This window comes from Hyperolius riggenbachi, chromosome 2 (assembly GCF_040937935.1).
Source record: "Hyperolius riggenbachi isolate aHypRig1 chromosome 2, aHypRig1.pri, whole genome shotgun sequence".
Lineage (NCBI taxonomy): Eukaryota > Metazoa > Chordata > Amphibia > Anura > Hyperoliidae > Hyperolius > Hyperolius riggenbachi.
Window position 1 is genome coordinate 98,503,549 of NC_090647.1, and position 17,257 is coordinate 98,520,805.

At 45.6% G+C, this 17,257-nt stretch overlaps 1 protein-coding gene across 1 annotated transcript in view; it reads right to left on the minus strand.

Annotated features, from left to right (window-relative positions):
- Positions 1–11,964, minus strand: part of LHFPL6 (LHFPL tetraspan subfamily member 6) — a 201,384-nt gene extending 189,420 nt beyond the window's left edge. The window contains exons 1-2 of the mRNA XM_068267108.1: positions 11,739–11,964; positions 2,009–2,547 (exon numbers count right to left, since the gene is read on the minus strand). Of these exons, the coding sequence (XP_068123209.1) occupies positions 2,009–2,393 (385 nt within the window). The 5' untranslated portion in view covers positions 2,394–2,547; positions 11,739–11,964. The remainder of the gene's footprint in view (positions 1–2,008; positions 2,548–11,738) is intronic.
- Positions 11,965–17,257: the final 5,293 nt, after the last annotated feature.

A 17,257-nucleotide genomic window follows, 5' to 3' on the forward strand; every position in this document is an offset into this window, starting at 1 on the left:
CTGCTAGCGTTTCAATACTTTACATTGAAGCGCTAACGCTCCCAAAATGCTGCAGGTCCTGCGTTTGCGTTTCTGGGAAACGCAAACGCTCCTGTGGAAGTTGCCCCATCCATTAACATCAGCTGAGCGTTTTGGCAAAACGCTAGCGTATCGCAGCGCTGCCAAAATGCTCAAAAAAACGCTCTTGTGGGTTCCAGCCCTAAAAGTTTTTCTACTTTAAAGCGTTGCTAGTTCTAAATTCAAACATCATTTAAAAACAACAGCTTAGTTGCTTTGCCTCACGATCAGGCAGCATAGAGGTACAACCATGCACAGCAAATAGATTTGTAACAAATATAACCAGGTGGGAGGAAATTCTACAGAATCAGTGCATACATAACTTGGCAGGTCTAGCTGGCAGCACATGTAGATGCTTGGCAGAAATACATTAGAGAAACTCTCCTCAGGGTTGATAGGTCATAAAAAGAGAACATAAAACCGAGGGAATTCTATATTTACCTTTTATTATCAGATGCATTAAATGGGCTTGATTCACAAAGCGGTGCAAACTGTTAGCACGCTGGTGAAAAGCCCCTTATCACGCCTAAACTCAGTTTAGGCATAAGTTTAGGCGTGATAAGTTTAGGCGTGATAAGTTTAGGCGTGATAAGTTAAGCATGATAAGTTTAGGCATGATAAGTTTAGGGATGATAACTATAGCACCAACTGGGTTAGCACCGCAGTACACAGCTGATCAAAAGTTTTGCGCTAGCAAAGTCTGGTGCACAAAACGTTGCATAGAGTTTAATGGCGCTGCTTTGCGCGCGGGACTTTGCGATCTAAACTTATTTAAACTTATCACGCCTAAACTTATCACGCCTTAACTTATCATGCCTAAAATTATCATGCCTAAACTATTATCATGCCTAAACTGAGTTTAGGCATGATAAAATGGTTATCACGCCTAAAGTCTTTAACTGGGTTATCACCGCTTTGTGAATCGAGCCCAATATGTTCCCTGTCCTGTAAGCAGATAAACCCCAGATAATACTTAAAGGTAACCCAAGGTGAGAGAGATACGGAGGTGGCCATATTTATTTCCATTTAAACAATTATTATTATTATTTATTTAGTATTATATAGTGCCAACATTTTGTCGTTGTACTGAGTATATACTGTATATTCTTGACACTATCTGTCCCTCGGATAAGCTCACAATCTAATCCCTACAATAGTCATATGTCTATGTATGCATCGTGTAGTGTATGTATCGTAGTCTAGTGCCAATTTTAGGGGGAATCCAATTAACTTATCTGTATGTTTTTAGATTGTGGGAGGAAACCGGAGTGCCCGGAGCAAACCCACACAGACACAGGGAGAACATACAAACTCCTTGCAGATATTGCCCTGGCTGGGATTCAAACCAGGGACTCAGCGCTGCAAGGCAAGAGCGCTCCTGTGTCTCTAACACCCTGAACAAGCATACAGCAGATCAGCTACAGTACTCTGACTCAGGTTTTCCTGGATTAGCTATATGCTTTTTCCAGGGTTTTGACTCAGACACTACTTATGCCATAGAAACAACAGGGCTGTCAAGCAACTGGCATTGTTTACAAGGAAATAAATATGGCAGCCTCCATATCACTCTCACCTCAGGTTCCCTTTTATGTTAAAAGTGCCCCTATACTAAACAAATATCTCTAATTTCATGATTGTCTGTCTAGTTCATTATGTGTGGGAAAGTGAAAGGGCCACCTTGTCTGTCCTCATCAAAAGACAACACTAAAGGTCCGTACACACGCCGGACTGGAGGCAACGGCGGATCGCTCAGAAACAGCCGTATCAGTCCGCCGACAGTGCGTACACACGCCGGACTGTCGTTGGAACGCCCACCCAGCGGGAGGTGACAATGGACCCGTCGTTGCCTCAAGTCCGGCGTGTGTACGGACCTTAAGTCTACAATTGTGAAAGTGTTCTGATTTCTGATTTTCGTAGATATCCCCCAAAACAATAGAAAGAACCATCTTACCTCCAAGAAACTGTATTCCACCAGCCACTCTTCCGACAGTCCTGGAGATAAGATCCGAGACACAACATCCCATGATAGCGGTCAACGCCACCAAAAGAAGAAGACCACATCCAAGTCCAGTAACCACAGTGCAGATCCGCCACTCAGGGCTTGGTATGGCTTGGAAGGAGGCATAGCGGCCACACTGTTCTACCATCACAGTGGTCTGTCGGCTTTCATCTCGAACAGGGTAAGAACATCTCCGGAATGTGCCAAATGATACCGGCTTATCCAACTGAGAACCAAGAAGCCAGTACGGCATGAAAAACCCAACACAGGAAGCCCCAGCGCATATGAAAGACAGGAGTGCCCAGATCACCCCGGTGCAGGTCAAACTAGATGCCATGATCTTCTGCCAGCGAGGTAAACTTCATCAAAGGTTAAACAGAGTTAAAACAAACAAGATTATCCAGAGGAAATGGTGAATTGCGCAATCTCCAAACACAGCTTAATCCTGCACAGTTCGATATCCAGAAATTAGAGTCAGCAATGGAAAATCCCTGAGAAAGGGAAAACAAACATAATTACAGGTCGGAATGCAAATAAAACTACCTTTATATAGTGTAATTAAAGAGGAACTGTAGTAAAAATAAAAATGAATAAAATGTCTTATCTCTTACAATATACATTTATAGATTATTTAGTCAGTGTTTGCCCATTGTAAAATCTTTCCTCTCCCTGATTTACATTCTGAAATTTATCACTGGTGGTGACATCTTTAGTTCTGCCAGGTGATCTGTAAGGAATGTTCGTTTCTGAAGGTTCTATGCGCAGTTGGAAAAAGCCGTTATTTCCTACAATGCAGTGAGGTTGACAGGCTGCAAACTGTCAGGACCTTGGTCATGACATTACATTGTGGGAGGGGTTTCACCACAGTATCAGCCATATGGACCCCCCAGATGATCTATTCGAGAAAAGCTAACGATTAAGGCCTCTTTCCCACTAAGACGTTGCGTTAGATGCGACGTTAAGGTCGCATAACGTGCCCCTAACACAACGCATGGTGGTGTTGAAGTTGGACGTCAGATTGAGCCGCGTTAGGCGGCTCTTGATGCGTCCATGATGCGTACTTTTTGACACATGCCAGTCAATCGCCGCACAAAGCGGCCGCTCCAGGAAGTAAACACTGCACGTCACACAGTGCTTTGAATATAAATTAGCCATGTGGCTGGCCGCAATAGCGGACTCTCCCCTCCTCCTCCAACATTACTGAGCATGTGCAAACAGTCTAACGCGGCTTAGCCGTGTATAACGTACTGCATGCAGTACTTTAACTTAACGTGTAGCGTTACACTGTAACGCAACGTGGGCACTGTGAACAGCCCATTGATTTTTCATTACTGTGAGTTGGGCTGCGTTACAGGCTGCTCTAACGTGCACCTGTAATGTCCCACTGTGAAAGCAGCCTAACTGTGGTAAAGGGGGGTATCAGCTGATGATTGTAATTAAGTTCAATCCTTTGTTAAAGTTCCTCTTTAAACTCCATAGCCAATATTTCCTTTTTCATTTCCCTTTTGTTTTTAATATGCTTATGCATAAGTTGATACGTGATACCTGTTCGCTTCCAGCATAAAAGGAAAGGTTGAGTAATCAGGGTTACACGTCTGATGAAATCCGATAGGATGAAACACGTCGCGTGCACCTGTGACGCCAAATAGGTGGGCGGAGCTACGTCCTCCCCGTGCCTCCGTGCGCTTCCTCTCGCCTCTCTCTGTGGCTGAGCGTACAGCACGCCTTCATGCAGCCGTTCCCCGCCAGCAATACAGTCACAGACTGCGGGTCGCCAGGCTTCTTCCGGAGGGTGTAAACCGAGTTCCGTGCTTGGTTCACGTGAGTTGGCTCTAATATCGATACCCGAATGGCTGCTGCTCAATAGAGGCTTGAGAGGTCACATTTGTGGCTGTAATGCGCACGTGTATACATTGTTTATAGAGGCGTGCTTTATATTTGGCACATGGGTTGAGGATGAAGATATCTTTTCCACCTTATCTGGCTGTCATTCTTGCTGTGGATCTTTAAATGGGCCTGAAGAAATTTTGTATGTTACAGCGCTGGTTCTTAAACAACAATAACAATAACAATAATATTTATATAGCGCTTTTCTCCCTGGGGACTCAAAGCGCTGTGACCCTGCATTATGCAGTCTCAAAGGCTAGGGAAAAGAGGTGAGTTTTTAGCCTTTTTTTAAAGCTGTCCAGAGAAGGAGCCTCTCGTACTGATTGTGGAAGGGAGTTCCATAGAGTAGGGGCTGCATAGGAAAAGGCCCGAGCACCAAATGTTAAGTGTATCCTGGGAATAACCAGCTTCATCTTGTTGGCAGAGCGGAGGGTGCGTGGAGGGGCATAAAGTTCCAATAGATCCGCTATGTATTTGGGTCCCATGTGGTGTAGAGCCTTGAATGTCAGCAGGCAGATCTTAAAATTGATTCTCCATTTTACTGTCAACCAGTGAAGAGTTTGCAGTACTGGGGTGATGTGTGAGCTGTTGGGGGGCATTGGCTAGGAGTCTGGCTGCAGCATTCTGTACTAGCTGTAAGGGGCGCAGAACCTTATCTGTAGATCCGATTAACAGGGCGTTGCAGTAGTCTAGGCGGGAGGATACAAATGCGTGAACCAGGGCAGGTAGGTCTTCAGCTGGGATAAGGTGTTTTATTTTCGCTATATTTCTTAGATGGAAGAAGGAAGACTTGACGACAGCTGATACCTGCTGTCTGAGTTTCAGATTTCCATCCAGGATCACCCCAAGGTTTCGCACAGAGTCTTTATACTGCACAGTATCTCCCCCAATTGCTAGTTTGAGGTGGTGAGCGTTTTGAACTTTATCCATCATGTGTGGACCACCTACCACCAACACCTCTGTTTTGTCAGAGTTCAGCCTCAGCCAGCTGGTGTTCATCCAATTTTGTAAATCCACTAGACACGCATTTATGGATGCTGATGGGTCTTGGGTGCCAGGCTTGAAGGACAGATACAGTTGTGTGTCATCTGCATAACAATGGTATCCTAAACCATAGTTCTGGATTATTTTGCCCAGTGGGAGCATGTAGACTGCAAAGAGTAATGGTGATAGTACAGAACCCTGTGGAACTCCATAGGCAAGTGGCACTGGATTAGAGTAGTGTGTGCCCAGACATACTTGCTGTGTCCTGCCAGATAGGAAGGTCTGAAACCAGCTAAGAACAGTACCCCTTAGGCCACAGTAATTCTTCAGTCGCTGGATTAGTATTTCATTGTCCACAGTATCAAATGCTGTTGACAAGTCAAGAAGAATCAGAATTGAGCAATCACCCTTGTCCCTTAAAGGAGTGCACTCCAGGACTGCCTATTCCCTATACAGGTTACAGGAATCACATTTAGGGTAACGCAGTGGTTTTATGGGTGGGATTTTTAAAGTGCCTTTTGGGGTGTTTTGTACGCAGATATTGTTAGTAAATTGATCTAATTTTGAATATGCTTTAGGCTCCCTTATCTATATGTTAATTAATATTATATTTCCATTTAGGGTGAGACTAGCCTTATGAAGTGGTTGATAGCCCGTAGTTCTTTGTTAGAATATTTCCTTTTCCCTTATTAAAGCTGTGTGTTGTGTGATTTGCAGAATATGGGCTACTGCACATAAAATAAAAAGTAGATTTTCTGGTCTCTGGTTCTTTCATTCTCAGGGGCATTCGCATTAATTTGCCCAACCTTCAATTTGAAAAGGAATAAGCCGACTGCCTGTTCAATCAGTAAATTTAATTTAGCAACACAAATGAATGGTGGTCTTGGGATATTCAGCCTGGACACAATACCCGTGCAAGTATCCCAGAAAGAATGCTTTAGAACACGGAACCTTGAAAATGCCGGCTTTGTCAAGAGGGTTCATCCGTATGACAAATAATCAAAGGCCAGCACTGGGCAAAGTAGAGGGAGACATACACTCCAATCCTTTCAACGTTCCAAAACCCAGAACTAAATACAAAAGGTCGAACTTTTGCAATTTATTGGTTAGAAATACATAAGAAATTGTCCTTAGTACTGACGGATGAAACATTTTATCTAAAAAATATATTTTCAGTATCTAGCTAGTGAAAAACTACTAACAAGTAAGAACATGAATATAAAAAGTAATATAAAAGCAAACATAAAGGACACCCGAGGCAAGGGCAAGAGGTTCTGTTAGTTATCTGGGGTTTCATCCAGACACCGTACCCCCCCGAAGTGGTTCTGATCCACTCTAGAGACTGCCGCTGCCCCTTCCCTAAGATCTGCAGTTCCCCCTAAGATGCACCCTGGCCATGGGAATCCTTGTACATGCCCCTGTAACCCAGAGCATTCTATGCATTCGCAGTTTAACTCTTTACAAACTGCACATGCGCAGAATGCTCCCAGTCACAAGGACATGATTGAGGAGGTGCACATGCGCAACTTACCACAATTTGCAGATATTTTGGAGGAGACAGCGGCACACTGGAATGATTCAGAACAACAGTGAGGGACCAGAATGGGGGGGGGGGGGGGGGGCGCTTGAAAGGGGGGTGCAGGGTCTGGAAGAAACGGCAGAATTTCTTGCCTTAGCTTCGGGTATCCTTTAAGTTCATTTGAGACAATATATTTTGAGTACTTTACTGCTGGCTGGAGAAAAGGTTCTTTATTCAAAGGGAGTATAATAGTGAGTGTAATAGGTTACTGCTTTCACTTTAATATATTGTAAGTTCCAAGCTCTTATCATTGTAAAGCGGACGAGGAGGAGGATGCAGGTGGTCATGTGATCACTGTAACATAATAATGTTTTAAAAGGACCCAGAGTTCTGTAAAAATGTAATATGGACTTACCTGGGGCTTCCTCCAGCCCACCGTAGCCCGCGATGTCCTCTGGCGTCCTCCTCGCTCCTCTGCCGGTCCCGCTAGCAGCTCCATTATTTGGCGACTTTGGACTGAAGTGTCCAATGCGCATCCCCGCCGTGCACGCAACGCGTCATCATGCCGACCAGCGAGAGAGTCCTGAGAATGCGCGGTTCTCTAAGACTGAACCGCTCACGCACAGGAGTCTCAAGCTGGCCGGCATACTGATATGTAGCACGCCCAAAGTCGCAGAATAACGGAGCCGCCAGCGGGACCGGTAAGTCTATATTGCATTTTTACGGAGAGCTCAGGGTCTCTTTAAAAATTCAGTTAATGCATCCTTTCTGTTTAGGTGACAACTGTAACAAGAGGGATATGGAGGCTGCCATATTTATTTCCTTGTAAACAATACCAGTTGCCTGGCAGTCATGCTGGTCCATCTGGCTGCAGTAGTGTCTGAATCACTCTAGAAACAAGCATGCAGCTAATCTTGTCAGATCTGACAATAATGTCAGAAACACCTGATCTGCTGCATGCTTGTTCAGGGTCTATAGCTAAAAGTATTAGAGGCAGAGGATCAGCAGGACAGCCAGGCAACTGGTATTGTTTAAAAGGAAATACATATGACAACCTCCACATCCCTCTCTTTACAGCTGTCTTTTAAAGCTAACAATTTAGAACTATTGTATGCTTCAGTTCTCTAAAAACAGCCTTCTGAGCCCATGTGTGACTCCTGTCAACTCAAGTGACTTCAAGTCGTCATGCCTGACTCCTGCTGTCACCCTAACATACAGGGTAAACCAACCTAACCTGTCAACTGATACCTTGGCCAGTTACTATAGCTAAGTAAAACCATTACTTGGAGCTATGTGATGGAGCTGTATTTGGGGGAAGTGGGTATTTTTGGACTATTGGGCTTTTGTTGTTTGACAGCAGCATTACATCAGTATAGGACAATTTACAAATGTTATTTCCACACAATGAAGCAAATTACAGTGGATAGACTGAATCCTTAAGGTGGCCACACACCATACAATTTTTTAAATATCTGTTCAATTCAAGAATTGCAATCAATTTTTCTGACTGATTGTAACATTTCAAAAATATGACCCATGTACCACACACCTATGTTAAATTTTTCCCAAATATGATAAAAAATGATTGGAAACTGAGAAAATTGCTAGGGTGTGTATATTAATAAATTGACAATCTATAGAAACATTGAAGAAAAATGTCCAGCATTCCGGATCGATAAAAAAAAAAATCGAAAAAAAAACGGGAAATCCGATCGGATTTTTCAGTCAAATGAAAAAAAAAGCATTCGATTCTTTGGGGAGATCCGAGCATATTTATCGAATTACTGTAAAATCGGATCATTTTATTGTATCATGTGTGGCCATCTTTAGGCACCGAATGTGGATCAATCAGTTGCTTGAAAGAAATGTTAGATGATGCACACAAAGCACACCATTTTTATAGTCGTCTATCTCCATGTTGAGTAAAGTTGCCATCACTTCCTGTTCCTTGATTTTATCTGATTGCCATCTGGAGTCGGGAAGGAATTCTTTTCCCTTTTGGGGCTAATTGGACCATGCCTTGTAAGGGTTTTACACCTTCCTCTGGATCAACAGTGATATGTGAGGGAGCAGGCTGGTGTTGTACCTTGTTTTCTGGTTGAACTTGATGGACGTATGTCTTTTTTCAAACTAAATAACTATGTAACTGGGTTTGGCTGTGATTGGTTGTCACCTGTAGGAGCTAATCACACCGCTAACATCGACCCTAATTTGCATATACACAAATTCACTTAGTATTGAATCCATGATAACCAGCCACAGTCATGGAAATGCACCTTTTAAAGAGGAACTCCAGTGAAAATAATGTAAAAAACAAATGCTTCATGTATTGTACAAATTATTTAGTCAGTGTTCAAACATTGTAAAATCTTGAAAATCCATGACTTACATTTAGACATTTATCACATGGTGACATTTTTACTGCTGGAAGGTGATGTAGCTGCTGCTTGCTTTTTTGGCCGTTGTAATCAGCTGTAAACAGCTATTTCCCACAATGCAGCAAGGTTCACAGACAGGAAACTGCCAGGAGAACCATAATCCTCACAGTTTCTTGTGGGTGGGGTTTCACCACAGTATCAGCCATACAGCGCCCCCTGATGATCCATTTGTGAAAAGGAATAGATTCCTCATGGGAAAGGGAGTATCAGCTACTGATTGGGATAAAGTTCAATTCTTGGTCACGGTTTCTCTTTAAGGACAGTAATTAATCTGGAATCCTTAAAGTGGACCTTAACTGTTGCACAGGACAGAAGGAAAAAATAGAAAAAAGCACCCTGTATGTATTTAGAGAGTTTAGCCTGTTTTGTGTAATTTGATCTCTCCTCTGTGTCAGCTGACTGCCACAGCAGATGAGCTCATTTCAAAGCACAGGATGTTAATAATATGTCTGCTTCCATGAAAGCAGGAAGTAGACACGCTGCAGATTTATTGCAGGATTTGTATCAGCTATAATAAAGAAATGTTTTTCTTTAATGTTTATTACGCTGTTCTGTATCTTTTAGAGCAGAGAGGAAGTTCTGAGGTTAGGTCTGCTTAAAGGACAGTCCTTGATCTGGACCCTTTAAACATAAATGTTATTGTTTTAAGTCCCTAAAATAGAGTTAAAACTACAGTGGCAAACCGAAAAACCCCTTGCAGGTTGCTATACTTAGCACAGAACACCCCCATACTAGCAGCTGTTCTCTTTGTTTACTGACAAGTTTTGAACTTGAAAAAAGAAATGTAATCCTCCACATTTTATGCATAGATCTTGTTATGCAACTTTCTTTAGTTCTGCAACAGATCCTATCAGTTGTCAGAAACACAGTGAACAATGACAACTAGTAATGTAAATGATGGACACACTGAATGGTCTGTCTCTCTGTTTATCAGGATAAGGACTCCTTAGAATATCTCAATCCAGAAGAAAGTACTGATCTGATAAAGTGGCACACCTAATTTACCATTTCTTGTCACTGAGTGTTCTTGAGCAGATTGGATACAATTACAGCAGAACACCTGATTCTTTCTTCTCTGGCTTCTATCTACAGTACCTCACTTGCTCTCTGTACTCTCCTCCCTCACTGGTCTGGATGCCAGTTGTTTCCTCTAGTTACCATGATGCTGCGTCTTTAGACTCAGTCACTTGGGACAGGCTCAGCCAGCGCTGTGCACTCCCAGGACCCGAGTGACACTGACAATAACCCCATCAGTGCCAGAAGCCTGCTCTGCACTCTGTGCAGCCACAAGGCAAAACAATACAATGTTCGCCTTTCAAAAACCTACAACAGCCAACACATCCATTACACAGGGAGGATGTGATCTGCACAGGTACAGCTGTCTATCACATTTCCTAGGACTATTGTCAAGTTTGGAGAACACAGCCTTGGAACTTTATGCAGCTGGAAACATCTAAGAACTTCTGTGCTTATGAATGATGCCACAAATTGTTCATTCCTTACCAGTTAATTATGTTTTCTAGTTTTTCAGTTTAATGTTGAAGGAACAGACTACCCAGCAAGCTCATGGTGAACCAGAACTCTTAGGAGTGTGCAGGGTCTACAAACAGTGGCGTAGCTATGGAGCTCAGGGTCCCGGTGCGATTTTTACATTGGGCCCCCCCAAGCACTCTATACATAACACTTGATTTGGCACAACAAAACCTGCTAAGGTCATCTACAGTATTAGAGGTACAAGAATGGAATGGTGAGCAGTTTGTTAATGATTCAAAGCATCTATAGAAGTGATTATTACCACCACAGGACCAATAAACAGCATATACTCTGGTTTAGGAAGGGCTCCATGGGGCCCCTCTGGCCCAAGGGCCCCGATGCGGTCGCTACCTCTGCAACCCCTATTGCTACGCCCCTGTCTACAAAGGACCAAAAAGCCCTCTCACTAAAATGCTATGCAAAACAAAAGTTTGCTTTCTTAAAAAAAGGAGGTATTTGTGATTATTCAGATTGGAGTGAGCATATGATGTCTCCCACGATGCAGAGCATCCTTTACAATGCAAACATATTATCTGTATTGTATGGTATATTACAGTTAAATAAGCATTTTATAGTGGAATATACTTTATACTCCTCCAAGACAGTAACCAAGATACATTTTCTAAGGGCAACAATGGACATGAGAAGCTTTCAACAATGGACATAAGAAGCTTGCAACTTTACATAGTCAACTGATCGTTGTTTTGGAAACGATCGTTCAATGGCATATTCACGCTCTGATGATCAATAATAACAATTTCTTTTTAAACCGCAAAAACCAATAATAATGATTTCTACCAGTCCTGATTGGGTGTTGATCGAAGTGTCGATCTCTCCTTGTTGACTGACTCGTCATCATGGACATTTCACTACAACAGTTGCTAGATCTGCCTTTGACTGATCGCCATAGACTGCATCACTGTGTATGGTCCCTAGCAATGATGTTTTAGTTAAAAACAAAGAAGTAAATAAACAAAAACAAAATAGAGACTAAACACTACAAGAATCTAGAACACTGTGCTAGTTGTACCAAACCATAATCAACTCCCAACTGAGAAGAACTGTACTAGTTATATACTTCTACTACTCCTCTTATAAAACTTAACAGTAAAGGCCACCCAATGTCCTAGGCTGCCTGCTTCCCTCCCACTGATGCTCCTCTCCATCCAGATAACCGAGCAGAAGACTTTGTGACCCATCCAGAGTCAGCGAGCTGGACCACACTTCCATGGATGGGACAAGACCCAGATGGAGGAGCAGCAAGGCTGAACTTGGCAAGACAAGGAAAGTAACAGTGTTGCCATAAGGGAGTTTATCATACCTAATGGGAAGCAGTCCGGGTGCCACATATCCTCCCCATGAGTGATCGGCAGCAGAAGAGCCGCTAGATGCCCGGCCAGATCCCGATCTCCAGCAGATGCTCCTCCAGCAGAGCCCGGATCACTGGCACACCAGGCTGCGCTCAGCTCTCCTCTCCCCCCAGCGCTCTCTGAGAAGCTCGCAGAGGAAATGTTATGGATGCATTCCTAAAGATTGAGAGAAGGAGAGCAGCAGAGGGAGGAGGGAGGAACACTCGTGTCAAACTCACAGAGGAACCATCAATCATGCGAGGGCACGCCCCCTCAGCCTGCCCACCGGCCCGGCATCCAACCAGCTGTGCGAACGATGTGAATGCAGAGAGGATTTCTGCTGATCAGCTCTAGTCTAGTGGGCTCCGGGCTGTGCTAGGATGTCAGTCGGGTGCTCCAACACTTTCTCTTCTACTGACTGCTGCTGTACTGGGATGTCGGCCCTACACTTCTGCTCTAGGAGGCTGTGCTTGAATGTCAGTCGTCCACTTCTGCTCTACTAGGAGGCTGTGCTGGGATGTCAGTCCTCCACTTCTGCTCTAGGAGGCTGTGCTGGGATGTCAGTCCTCCACTTCTGCTCTACTAGGGGGCTGTGCGTGTACGTCAGTCCTCCACTTAACCACTTCTGCTCTACTAGGGGGCTGTGCTTGGATGTCAGCCCTCCACCCCTACTCTACTTGCAGGTTGTGCTGGGAGGTCAGCCCTCCATTTCTGCTCTAATAGCGGGCTGTACTACTATGGGGCTGGGCTGGGATGTCGGTCTTCCACTTCTCTACTAGCGGGCTGTACTACTATGTGGGTTGTGCTGGGATGTCAGCACTCAACTTCTGCTCTACTAGCAGGTTGTACTACTAAGGGGGTTGTGCTGGGATGGCAGACCTCCACTTCTGCTCTACTTGGGGGCTGTGCTGGGAATGGATGTCAGTCCTCCACTACTGCTCTACTAGGGGTCTGTGCTGGGATGTCAGGCCTCCGCTTCTGCTCTACTGATGGGCTGTGCTGGGATGTCAGACCTCCACTTCTGCTCTACTAGGGGGCTATGCTGGGATGTCAGTTCTCCACTTCTGTTCTACTAGGGGGCTGTGCTAGAATGTCAGACTTCCTCTTCTGCTCTATTAGGGGGCTGTGCTGGGATGTTAGCCCTCCACTTCTGCTCTACTAGGGGGCTGTGCGTGTACGTCAGTCCTCCACTTAACCACTTCTGCTCTACTAGGGGGCTGTGCTTGGATGTCAGCCCTCCACTTCTACTCTACTTGCAGGTTGTGCTGGGTGGTCAGGCCTCCATTTCTGCTCTAATAGCAGGCTGTACTAGGGGGGCTGTGCTGGGATGTCAGCACTCCACTTCTGCTCCATAAGTGGTAAAGCGGACTGTACTACAAGGGGGCTGTGCTGGGAGGTCAGTCCTCCACTTCTGCTCTACTAGCAGGTTGTACTACTAAGGGGGCTGTGCTGGGATGTCAGACCTCCACTTCTGCTTTACTAGTAGCTGTGCTTGGATGTCAGTCCTCCACTTCTGCTCTACTAGCAGGTCATGCTGGAAGGTCAGCCCTCCATTTCTGCTCTAATAGCGAGCTGCACTACTATGGGGCTGTGCTGGGATGTCAGTCTTCCACTTCTCTACTATCGGGCTGTACTACTAGGGGGTTGTGCTGGGATGTCAGCACTCAACTTCTGCTCTATTAACGGTAAAGCGTGCTATACTACAAGGGGGCTGTGCTGGGAGGTCAGTCCTCCATTTCTGCTCTACTAGCAGGTTGTACTACTAAGGGGGGCTGTGCTGGGATGTCAGACCTCCACTTCTGCTCTACTAGCGGGCAGTAGGACTAGGGGGCTGTGCTGGGATGTCAGACCTCCACTTCTGCTCTACTTGGGGGCTGTGCTGGGATGTCAGTCCTCACTCCTGCTCTACTAGGGGGTTGTGCTGGGATGTCAGGCTTTCGCTTCTGCTCTACTAGGGGGATGTGCTGGGATGTCAGTCCTCCACTTCTGCTCTACTAGGAGGCTGTGCTGGGATGTCAGCACTCAACTTCTGCTCTATAAGCGGTAAAGCGGGCTGTACTGCAAGGGGGCTGTGCTGGGAGGTCAGTCCTCCACTTCTGCTCTACTAGCAGGTTGTACTACTAAGGGGGTTGTGCTGGGATGTCAGACCTCTACTTCTGCTCTACTAGGGGGATGTGCTGGAATGTCAGTCCTCCACTTCTGCTCTACTAGGAGGCTGTGCTGGGATGTCAGCCCTCCACTTCTGCTCTACTAGGGGGCTGTACTTGGATGTCAGCCCTCCACTTTTGCTTTACTAGGGGGCTGTGCTTGGATGTCAGTCCTCCACTTCTGCTCTACTAGCAGGTTGTGCTGGGAGGCCAGCCCTCCATTTCTGCTCTAATAGCGGGCTGTACTACTATGGGGCTGTGCTGGGATGTCAGTCTTCCACTTCTCTACTGGCGGGCTGTACTACTATGTGGGTTGTGCTGGGATGTCAGCACTCAACTTCTGCTCTACTAGCAGGTTGTACTACTAAGGGGGTTGTGCTGGGATGTCAGCACTCAACTTCTGCTCTATAAGCGGTAAAGCATGCTGTACTACAAGGGGGCTGTGCTGGGAGGTCAGTCCTCCACTTTTGCTCTACTAGCAGGTTGTACTACTAAGGGGGTTGTGCTGGGATGTCAGGCCTCCACTTCTGCTCTACTAGCGGGCTGTAGGACTAGAGGGCTGTGCTGGGATGTCAGACCTCCACTTCTGCTCTACTTGGGGGCTGTGCTGGGATGTCAGTCCTCCACTCATACTCTACTAGGGGGCTGTGCTGGGATGTCAGGCTTCTGATTCTGCTCTACTGGCAAGCTTTGCTGGGATGTCAGTTCTCCACTTCTGCTCTACTAGGTGGCTATGCTGGGATGTCAGACCTCCAGTTCTGCTCTACTAGGAGGCTGTGCTGGGATGTCAGACTTCCTCTTCTGCTCTACTAGGTGGCTGTGCTGGGATGTCGGTCCTCCAGTTCTCTATCGGGCTGTGCTACTAGAGGGCTGTGCTACTGGGTGGCTGTGCTGCGATATCAGTCCTCCACTTCTTTACTAGCAGGCTGTATTACTAGGGGGTTGTGCTGGGAGGTCAGCCCTCCATTTCTGCTCTACTAGGGGGCTGTACTACTAGGGGGCTGTGCTGGGATGTCAGTCCTCCAATTCTCCAACATGAGGAGAACATACAAACTCCAGATAATCTCCAGGAAGCAGATTTTTTTTTCACACTGCCAAAAATTGAATGTTGCTTTATAAACATAAACATGGAATTGCTAGTTTTCACAATGACAACATGAATGCCACCAAAAATTCTGACACTAAAATTGTGCCCAAACAAGTGCAGGTGCAGGGTTCATAGAAGCAGCATTAACTGGCAGTTCGTTGGCATCACTGGTGAACGGAGGGGGCTATTCCGGGTGTCTGGAACACCTGCACTGAGCTGTGTATTCAGCCAGGGAAGCCCGCATAATATAAACAGTCTCATGCTCCCTCCCTTCTTACTTCTGGTGCCTCCCTCCAGCTAATAGAATGAGAGAGCCAGCCGGGCTTCCCCCACGCAAGAAGATGCAGCCTGCAGTGAGAGAATGTTGATTCTGGAGTCCAGGACTCTCCACAGCACAGAAGTGTCAGACAAAATGCAATTAGAGGACAGGCAAGCTGGTAAATAACCACAGCATGATGCAGAGCTTGCCTGGAGGGTCCTTTGGCAAACATCTGTCTGGTCTCTCCCCATTGTTATAATGACTGCATGTGTGGATAAGGTGTTAAACAAGTTGAAAAGTTTTTGACAGTCCCTAGACTCCAGGAGGGCTACTTTCTGACTTGTGTGGGAGACTGGCAGGGACAGGAGTCAGATTACAGGAAAGTAACCTGTCTGATGTGGGACTGCAATACAGATAAGTTCTCTGCTCCATCTCAGGCTATTCTCAATTTCTCCACTCCTCTCTCTGGGCTAGTGCAACGCCAAAATGACAATAGCAATCGCTAGCAATTTGTGAGTGTGATTTTGTGAAGCGATTTTCAGAGCGATTTTTGAATGAATCGCTCAAAAACATGCTACATGCAGTATACGTGCGATTTTGAAAAAGTCACAACGCTGCTGTGAGAACAATGTCATAGGGTAACATTAGCCAAGCGCTTTTCAAATCACTGTTGATTTGAAAAACGCTCAGAAGCACTCTTGGTGTGCACCAGCCTCCTTCATTCACCTTTGTTTCCCTCTTCCCCTAGAGCTGGCTGTGTCTTCTCATCATACAGGAAAGCTAAATAAAAGTGCAATTCTGGTGAGGCAAAATATTATTATTTAGTATTTATATAGCGCCGCCTTCTTCCGCAGATGCATATATCCCTGCATCATATGGGTATCGCTTGCGCTATGTGACATGTGACATATTCCACTGAATTGTCCAAACTAAGTCTATCTCCCGTTCCTCTCTCGGGGAGTTGTTCCAGCGCTGTACCCCATTCAAATTTGCTGCTACCAGAAGCCCTCAGAAACACTTGTGTCATTGAGTACTTCCAAAGATAGGCAGCTCCATAATACACCAGCGCACTTTTTGTGCATGGGCAGTATGGAGCCACCTGTATTCGGAAGCACTCGAGGACATAAGTGCTTCTGGACCTTTCAGGAATCCCCCCCCCCCCCCTTAAAAATCCTGCGTTTGCCCCTGGGCATCATCACAAATTATTAACAGAGCTCTGTGTAATACATTGCTGAGTAAAACTTGTTATTTTCAACTTTTTAGAATGGTGAAATTTACATGGTGTACTTGACTGCTTATTTTGCAAGAATCTCGATGGGACCTCTGTGAGACCAAACTTCCCAGTGGCAACCCCCCATATGTCAAGTGCTGCACCCCATGATAAAGATGACTATAAAATTCCAAAACTCCCAACCCCCCCACAAAGCAAGTATAGCTCCCCTCCCCATAACAAGCGTGGCCTGTACACCCCCCCCCATAGAAATTATGCCCACCCAATGCAATTTTATAGCAGAGCAATGTGTTGCTAAGGGAGGGGGGGGGGGGCAGGTGGGACAACTGCCGCGCCTGCACAGTAAGCTGAAGCCCCTTGTGCACAAGTGACTCCGTGGTTCTGAGCATGCACAGCCATACTTATGCACATGCAGAACGGCCACACTCATGCGCAGAGGAGCACGGATGCAATCTCCCAGTGGGTCCTTGGCGGCGGCGGTGTGACGGAGGATGTAGAAAGCCTCTGGAAGATCCAGAAGTTTCCCTCTTGGGTAAAGCCTGGTACACACATGCAATTTTAATTGGTCAATGTTACCATTTCCATGTAATATGAGAGCTTAGCTACATAATTTTCATGGTATTCAAAATCTGTTGGCCCTTCTACAACATGGAAGTGGTAAAATTGGCCAATCAAAATTGGATGTGTGTACCAGGCTTAAAGGGGAACTGAAGAGAGAGGTATATGGAGGCTGTCATGTTTATTTCCTTTTTAGACAATACCAGTTG